Source organism: Salarias fasciatus, chromosome 13 (genome assembly GCF_902148845.1).
Source record: "Salarias fasciatus chromosome 13, fSalaFa1.1, whole genome shotgun sequence".
NCBI lineage: Eukaryota > Metazoa > Chordata > Actinopteri > Blenniiformes > Blenniidae > Salarias > Salarias fasciatus.
The window spans coordinates 6,732,175-6,740,513 of NC_043757.1; the positions used below are offsets into that span (position 1 = coordinate 6,732,175).

Below are 8,339 nucleotides of genomic sequence, written 5' to 3' on the forward strand. Positions count from 1 at the left end.
CAATTTTAGATGTAATAAAGGGCTAAAAAAGGGCCACATACGGCCTTATGTCGCTCAACTCTGGTCTAAATGGAGTTTACGCTCCATATTAGTGGGTAAATGATGCAAAGACTTGTGGAATTCTGTTTATGAATAGTGAAAAGAGCCGAGATCTCGGCATTGAAAAGTGTGGAAAGCAGGTCGAGATGGAGGATGTTCATGCTCCTTTTGCCTCTCAGCTGGATTGTTAAGTTTTACATTTCGACCACCTCCTCACCACGAGCACAACTTACAAAACTGATTTTATTTTGTATCACATCACTGAAAGTGTCACACCTGGAGTCTCAGTTCATGATGGTTTATTTCACAGTAAAGATCAAGCAAAATTGCGCAGCAGCAGAATTTGGAGAAAATAGACACACAGAGAAAATGCTGCATTAAACAATGAGGTTATTCATAAACATCCAGAAAGCTGAAAGAAACTTTCACCACAATTTATAGAAAAGTGCATTTTTTCTTATTAAAACTAAGAATGATTCTGCAAGCAGCTGCAAAGCAGCTACGAAAGCAATGTAATCAAGACAGACATAGTCGGTGGTCTTCCTCCAGGGGGCTACCGATGTCTTGGGACAAACTTCACCTGTATGGGTTTGACTGGCTGATACATCCAGTTCAGCTTCAGTGGGATCTGTAAGAAGAGACACGGTGAAAATCCTGAAGCCAACAGAGCAGCAGGACACCGTCTGAATGAATGAAAGCTCGACTCACCGTGGAGTCTTTACAGGTTTCCACGGTGTAACGCTGCAGCAGGCGGACCATGATCATCTTCATGACAATGAGGGCGTAGCGCATCCCCACGCAGTTCCGAGGGCCGAGCCCGAACGGCATGAACGCGTACGGGTTCACCTCCTCCCCGCTGTCTTTATTAAACCTGCACAGACCAAACTGTTGAATATCATGAAGTTTAAAGAAAGAGAAAGTGGATTCTGATTGGCTACCTCTCAGGTCTGAAGAGCTCGGGTGACTTCCAGTATCGGGGATCTTTGTGTAAGACGGACACAGGAACCGTAACCACGGTTCCCTCAGGAATGGTGACGCCCTGAATCTGCACCGTCTGTTTGCACACCCTGTCCAGTCGAGGCGCGGTGGGAATCAGACGCATCGACTCTAAGATCACCTGGTCCAGGTACTGGAGGCCAATCAGGTCCTCGTATGTGATGGGAGCCTGGAACACGTGTTGATGAAGAAGGAGAAGAAAAAAAAATCAACGATCAGGAAAAAAAACAACCAAAAACAAATGATTTGCAGCCTGATCGTACATCTTTCTGGAGGTTGTTATCGATTTCCGCCTGCAAGGTCTTCTGTGCGTCAGGGTTTGTTGCCAGATTGTAAAAGATGAAGGAAAGAGTTGTGCTGGTGGTCTCAAAGGCACCGAAGATGAAAATAAATGCCTGAGAGAGAATCTCATGTTCAGTCAAACCTGCAACAAAACACAGCATTTCCATTTAAACGTTACATGTTCTGTGAAATGAGAAAAACTTAAAAGTGGCAGTCCACATATGTGAAACTGGGACCCTCAGATCAGCGGCATTCAGCACAAAATCACAAATTCATGCAAATAAAAGCAAGAAAAAACAGTTGCACTTGTGTCTAAAGAGACTTACCAAATTCAGAGTAAAGAATAAACTTCAGTAAATGTAAGAAAAAAAAGGTAGGAAAAAAAACCCCATCAAGACGCTTTCCCAAACAAAGCAATCACACTGGAAATCAGAGTATCTGTGTCAAATCGGGACAAAACCTGAATTCAGAGCTGTGGAATTTGACCCCGGTGCTGATTGTCTCCTTCAGAGTTGTCACTATAAAGCATCAGCTCAGCATCAGACGATGCATAAACCGATGAACAGTCGTCTTCTCTGTCTGGTGAGCTCAAACATACCTTTAACTGGCTGCTGATCTTCGTTCTGGGTCTCGGATTCTGGGATCTCACTCTGAACTAAGACCTGCAGGAAGTCTCCTCGAGTCTGCATCACAACACATTCCACTTTACAAACAAACCTTCCCCGAAAACATCTTCAATCATTTGTACTATAATAATGATGATCTACTAATTCTAGTGTGGCTGGATTTATGTCAGAATTCTGAGTGTTTGTCGCTTCATAAGCTTCTATCTTTATTATTAATATCTATTTGGATACATCTGCAACAAAGAGCCTTCTGCTTTCATATATCATGTGAGCCTTATGTACAAACTGTTGCACTATTTTCCAAACCAATAGACTGTAATTGTTCTATTACATTTTGACCTGGTTAGACTTACTGTTTCTTTTCCTGCAAGATGCTGGTCCTTAAACTTCTTGATTATGTCGTAGAAATAGTCCACGGCAGGTCTGTTTATCATTTCAATTTTGAGGAGTTTCAGCAGATATTTACCAAAGGGAAAAACCACTGCAAAGAGAACAGCAAATGACTGATAATCCCAAATTCAAGTCTGTTGATGATGGGTTAAAAAAAAGAAAAACCCGACGTACTTGTTACGAACAAAGGCCATAATCTGAATTTGAGAACGTTCTGGATTTGAACGCCGATGGGGTCATTTGGGTTGGTTATGGAGTCCGTCTCCACACTGAAAGACGCGCTGGTTATTGTGTCCAAACTGTAAGGTGCCACAAATCTACAAGAGACAGGAAAACGGATAAATTAAACCGATCAAACGAGTTTACAAGTCATCACTCCAATCAATAACACTTGAGTGTGGAAATGAATGTTTTATATGTACACCGTTATCTCTTTTTACTAAAAGTATCCATGCAGTTACTAATGAATAATCAAGTTGAATAATATAATATTACACAATAATGTGAGTACATGTGAATACAGGCATATCTGATTATCATCACTAAAAGAAGATGCTATAAAATCACAAGTTAATTAATAACTTTAGCACATTTCAGAACCTGAAGAAGTTGGATCTGTACTTTTACATCTATTGACTTAACAACAGTGGCTCATGTAGGAGATTGAACATACTTTTTGATGTCCACGGACTCCTCCAGATTGCTTTTTTCAAGTTTTGTCATAAGTCGGTCTGCATAGCGAGCAACCAGAGGAAAAACCTGGGGGGGAAAAAAAAGAGTAAAAAGAGCATTAGGTAAGGTTAAAGGTTAATATGATTTAACTAACGGGGTCATAAAACAATTCACCGACTGTGAAAGCTACGGTAAATTCTTTTACTATCTGTGACACAATTTGAAAGGGAGGGAGGTGAGCCAGGCTGGGTAGCCAGCCGCCTGTGGGGGCCGGTTCTCCTGGGTATGGTCCTGGCCCTGTGCCTGAGAGGGGGGTGGGGTCAGCTCCTGGGCTTTTGGGCCCCTGGGACCCGAGCCCAGTGGCTGGGTGGGCCCGCCTTCTGGACCGGTGTGTCGACGTCTTCCTGGGTGGGTGGCTGGGGTCTGGATTTCGGGACTGCCACAGGTTGTCTGGGCCCTGAGGGCCTTTCTGGCCTGCTTCTGATCTCATCAGGGGTCAGAGGCCTTATTTGCATGATCTCAATCATCTTTAATCACTCTTCATATTCTGCATGTGGACTCGGTCACCTTGTTGTCTTGTGGGCTGTTAGACTAATGGCTGTCTGTATTAGGTCTCTCCTGATGCCCTTGTGTAATTTGGTACCTGGATCGTCCCAGATAACTACCAGCTATGTTGTCTAACAGAAGTCTGTAGGATGTTCTCTGTCATATCTCTGTTCAGGTGTAGTAGCCGGTCGTCTTGAGTGTCGGCTCCAATCGAAGGATCATCGTATCTGTGCACTCTCTTCCTTCCCTCCCCTCTTGTTAGGTTTGCTTCTTTGTTCACTTGTTCGTTTCCTTCACTCTCTGTCTCTCTTCCTGTCTTTCTGTCCCCCTGTGAGGTCCAGCAATATCATGTACCAGTATTCAAAATAAATAAAATAGAGTCATCAATCATATGATCGAGAGGAGTTTTATACTTATAAGCTCCTCTTGGAAGAGTAAATATGTCTGGAACATCACAGCAGCCAGACCTTTCTGCTGCTTTGATGCTGAACAGGACAGGTAAAAGGCAAAAAAGAATGAGAGAAAATACAAAGTGAATCACGAGCTAACCAGACCATATTCGGCCTAAAAGGTTCTGCTTCTGCCTTCAGGATGATGTTATAAAGCGCCCCAAAGTAAAACAAACCACGCCTCAAAGTCTTTAATTTTCTCTGCTATCAGGCCTCCAAACACAGACCACCCCCATTTCAGATGACTTTTACATGACCTTTATTCATTTTATATTGTCTTATTTACTCTTTTTATTATCGCTCTATTGCTTTTTATTGTTTTATACTGCTTTGTTTTTATCTTAAGAGCTTGTCTGGTTTTATCTTGCTTTTCAGACAGCTGCCTCTGCCTTAAATGGTTTCCTTGACAGATGGATTGAATGATTGGATTATTTATTTAAAACTGAGTGTAAGCAGTCATTTACATTTTCATGCACAAATGAGTTCTCAGGTGTATATGTTTGCTTCTTAAGGGGCGTCTTTTCCTTGTTTTCGTCTTTGAAGTTGGAGATCATGTTCATGTGGGACACAGAGCGTGTGTGTGCATATGTGTGATCGGACGTGATTCCAACCTGTTTCAGTCTTCCACTGGTGAAACACGGGGATATCGTCCCCCGAATTCGCTTCCACCTCTCATTCTTCACCACCGTAATGGCATCTTCCATGGGTCCGTTCTGTCCCTCAAACACCTGAGAAGAGACAACCACCGAATGTTTAAACACAACCTGCATGTCCAGTGAAAGCAGGTGCTTCTGCATTATTCACTTTGTGTGGTACTTTACTAAAACTAAAGGAAAAAGGACAGAAACGTGCAAATGATAGGATATGATTATTTTGTGTAGGATTGTGTGTTACAGAAACTGACTTTCTGTGTTGTGTTTAGAGTAACAGTCAGAGGTATTTCCTGTTTTCCTTCCCGGGATCTCATGTCCTTATGTAATCTCTGACCTTAAGCCTCGAAGTGTCTCTGCCTCACTGCAGCATTTCCTAAATTCCACTAAGTTCCAGACTTGATTTTTGGTCTCTGCAGATTTACTCTCTTCAGCTAAAGTCATTCTCAGCATACAACAACAATGTGCAACTCACTGGAAATCTCACCAGTGTTGTCAGATTGGACAGTTTCAAGCCCAAACACAAGATGAAACACACCAAACTGAATAAATACAGCCCAGCAACCAAATGGTCAACACACACATTTGTCATGGCAACCATTAAAACAGAATTCTATATGTGAAATGTATAATTTTATACATACATATATATATATATATATATATATATATATATATATATATATATATATATATATATATATATATATATGCTCCTTTAATTTAAAATTATTTTATTCTATCAATAGATAATATGAAATTATGACAAAAATCATGTTTAATATAAATGTCAAAAAATGCCTACCCTTATCCTGGTCATGTATGTACTTCGTTTATGCTTATTCGTTTGTATTCTTTCTTGTGTCTTAAAAAAAAAGTCTAAGTTTTAACTATTTAGGTAATGTTTTTCCCTCAGTGATTTCCACTTGTGTTAGCTGTGTTCGTATTACATAATAACTATAGCTGGGCCGTTAACGGCGATAACGTGCTGCGTTATGCGAGAGTCTTATCGCGCGAGAAAAAACTTGTCCTGTGCTCCGAAACCGAGAGTCACACCGCGCTCCAGCTGAGCGTCAAAAAAACACACACGCGCTTTTAGCGGTCCATTCCTCGTTATTTGCCATATTGAACTCGGCCGAATTATCAGAAAAATCACGAGGAAAAGGCTGGTACAAGGCATAAACTGAAATATGGAGCGCAAATGAGAAGAAAATGAAAGTGAAACTTAAATCGCGTGTTTTGTCGGTGCAGCGTTTCGGCCAGCTGGGCGTTTTAAAGGCGCTGAAAACACGCAAAATAAAGTACATTTCCCTTCAACACACAATCTGGTTTAATAAAGGTAAGTATGAGGCACAATTCGGCGTGACTGAATTTAGGCTGTCCAGCAGATAGGGTGAGGTTTGAGGAAGTGAGCGCTCATGAGAAACTTCTATGTGTGTGTGTGTGTGTGTGTGTGTGTGTGTGTGTGTGTGTGTGTGTGTGTGTGTGTGTGTGTGTGTGTGTGCGTGTGCGTGTGCGTGTGCGTGTTGGGGGCAATCTTGGTAAAGCCTTGGTATTTTAAGCTATTATAAAACATATTTGATGAATTGTAAAATTATTTATGTAACACACATTTTGAATGAAATCGGCAGACTTCAAATGAGCCATTTAATCGCGATTAATCGCGATGAATTCCAGGATTGGAGTGCGATTAATCGCGATTAAAAAAATTTAATCGTTGCCCAGCTCTAATAATAACAGATCACAGTAGAAAGGCTCAGGACTTCCCCAGATTATGCAATTGAAGACTATTGTCTTACCCTGCGGTTGGTGAACACAGAGTAACAGTCCTTCACCATCACAGATTTAATTATCTCGGGGTCGGACACCATTAACAGCGGCATTCGCCCGTCAAACAGCCTGCAAAAACACAACATCAAAGCACAAACACCATGATCACCTAAGACATTAAGATTTATTACAATATAAACTATGTGGTTATTAAATATTGCAATTTATTTGCATTCCTTGTGCGCATCTGGCTCAGTTATAGATGGAGGCAATAAAACTAATGTAGTAAAATACAGCAATGAAAAACACATCACAGATCTATCGATAGATCTAACTTAATTTTTAAAAAATCTTTAAAAGCCACATTCATTTAAAAATATATATGAAATGAAACACTGTGTTTCAATAATCAACTTTAGTTTTACACTCTAATCAGTTTTCATTTTAAATTACATATCATATTCAACCCATTTATGAGTGAAAACTGCAATTTTTCAATAACTTGACAGATGAAAGTTGATAAAAAGTCCAATTTTACACTGTAGATTTTGTTAAATGGCTATGATCTCCTTTAGTGATCATCTCAGATTTATCTCCTGACCTTTGAACTGGATGTAAAGTTCAAATGAAATTACTATCTGCACTATGATAAGATGGTAAAAGGTTGTATTGCATTGCAATGCATCTTCAGATTCTTCTAACATGAGCGGTGAACCAAGTGCAGTCCTCATGTTTAGTTTCAGTTCTTGTACCAAATAAACCACAGAAACAGCACTCACCCCCAGACATCCCCGTACTTCTCCTGACACTCTCGGTCAAATTTATAAAACCCCTAAGAGAAGACACAGAAAACAGATCCAGGAGTATTAGAATACTAAAAGAAAGGTATAATGCACAGAAATTTCACACACAATCCACCTAATTTCTGTCACTGTATTTTCTGTATTGTGTTCACTTATATACATAAAAGAGTATACAGTAGATCACATTTGTGCCAAATTTATAAAAATATTGAAACATTTCAAGTTTGTAAAGAATGATATTTCTTTATCATTAGGATTCAACATGCATTTGTTTTAGGAAGGTCAGTTTCATTGAAAAAAGGCTTTACAATATTAAACTAATTTTCTTTTCAGTTTGGTGTTTTTCCAATAGAAAATAATCAGTCTTTGAGTGTCAAGTTTAGTATGAGATACAATCAAAAATGACGATGAATAAAGATCCTCATCTCTGATTGTCAGGATTCATAAACCACTTCAATTCAATGCTTCACAGACACAGTGATTTTCCATTAAAAGCCAAACTAAAGACTTTCTGTTTACCTTTCTCAAGCCAAACATTGTTCCAAAAAAAGGTAGCGGTGTTGGTCCGGGTATATTCAACCGCTTGAAATACCTGTGTGGCCAGACTCCATATCTGTAATACAAAAACAAGATTAAAGATAAAGACAGTTAAATAAAGTGACCGATATCAACTCTCACTATGACGCCTGAACTCACAGCAACAGCAGGGTTACCACCAGCGCCAGTAAAGTCCAGGTGGTCGGAGAAAACAAGTCGAAGATCATTTTTGCTTCTCTCTGGGGGCAAATCAACACTAGAAATAAGGAAGACGGTTCAAAATGCGGACATTTAAAGATCTGAGTTGGAGGAAGAGGAGGAAGAAGAGGAGGAGGAGTCCACAAACCACGCACCAGCCACAGCATAGATATATTATAGTAGATACAGCTTTGGCTTTTTCTGGTCCCAAAAAAATAAAAATAAAATAAAACTAATATATGTGCAAAACCTGTGTTTGAAAAAGGAATAATTGATCCGTTGAACAGAACTTTGGCTTTTTCTGTTTTAACTGAAATTTCACCGAGGGCAGCTTCGTCAGTGCAGTCACTGATCTATGTAAACTATTTCTATGTCCATGTC

At 40.0% G+C, this 8,339-nt stretch overlaps 1 protein-coding gene across 1 annotated transcript; it reads right to left on the minus strand.

The window, feature by feature from the left end:
• Positions 1-321: 321 nt before the first annotated feature.
• On the minus strand, positions 322-8,080 carry LOC115399159 (cytochrome P450 3A30-like). Its single transcript, XM_030106387.1, has 13 exons — positions 7,920-8,080; positions 7,743-7,836; positions 7,200-7,252; positions 6,450-6,549; positions 4,612-4,728; positions 3,007-3,092; positions 2,508-2,650; positions 2,297-2,424; positions 1,916-2,000; positions 1,299-1,459; positions 978-1,204; positions 748-910; positions 322-667 (listed from the first exon to the last, which is right to left on the minus strand). The coding sequence occupies exons 1-13, from the start codon at positions 7,985-7,987 to the stop codon at positions 593-595; spliced, it is 1,500 nt and encodes a 499-aa protein (XP_029962247.1). The 5' UTR covers positions 7,988-8,080; the 3' UTR covers positions 322-592.
• Between the last annotated feature and the right edge of the window lie 259 nt (positions 8,081-8,339).

Excerpts from the sequence above, each read along its gene's own strand:
- LOC115399159 (XM_030106387.1), bottom strand. The coding sequence starts at position 7,987 with ATGATCTTCGACTTGTTTTCTCCGACCACCTGGACTTTACTGGCGCTG. Across the intron at positions 6,550-7,199 it reads AAGTACGGGGATGTCTGGGG|GCTGTTTGACGGGCGAATGC; the intron begins GTGAGTGCTGTT and ends GTGTTTTTGCAG. Across the intron at positions 2,425-2,507 it reads ATGGCCTTTGTTCGTAACAA|TGGTTTTTCCCTTTGGTAAA; the intron begins GTACGTCGGGTT and ends TTCTCTTTGCAG.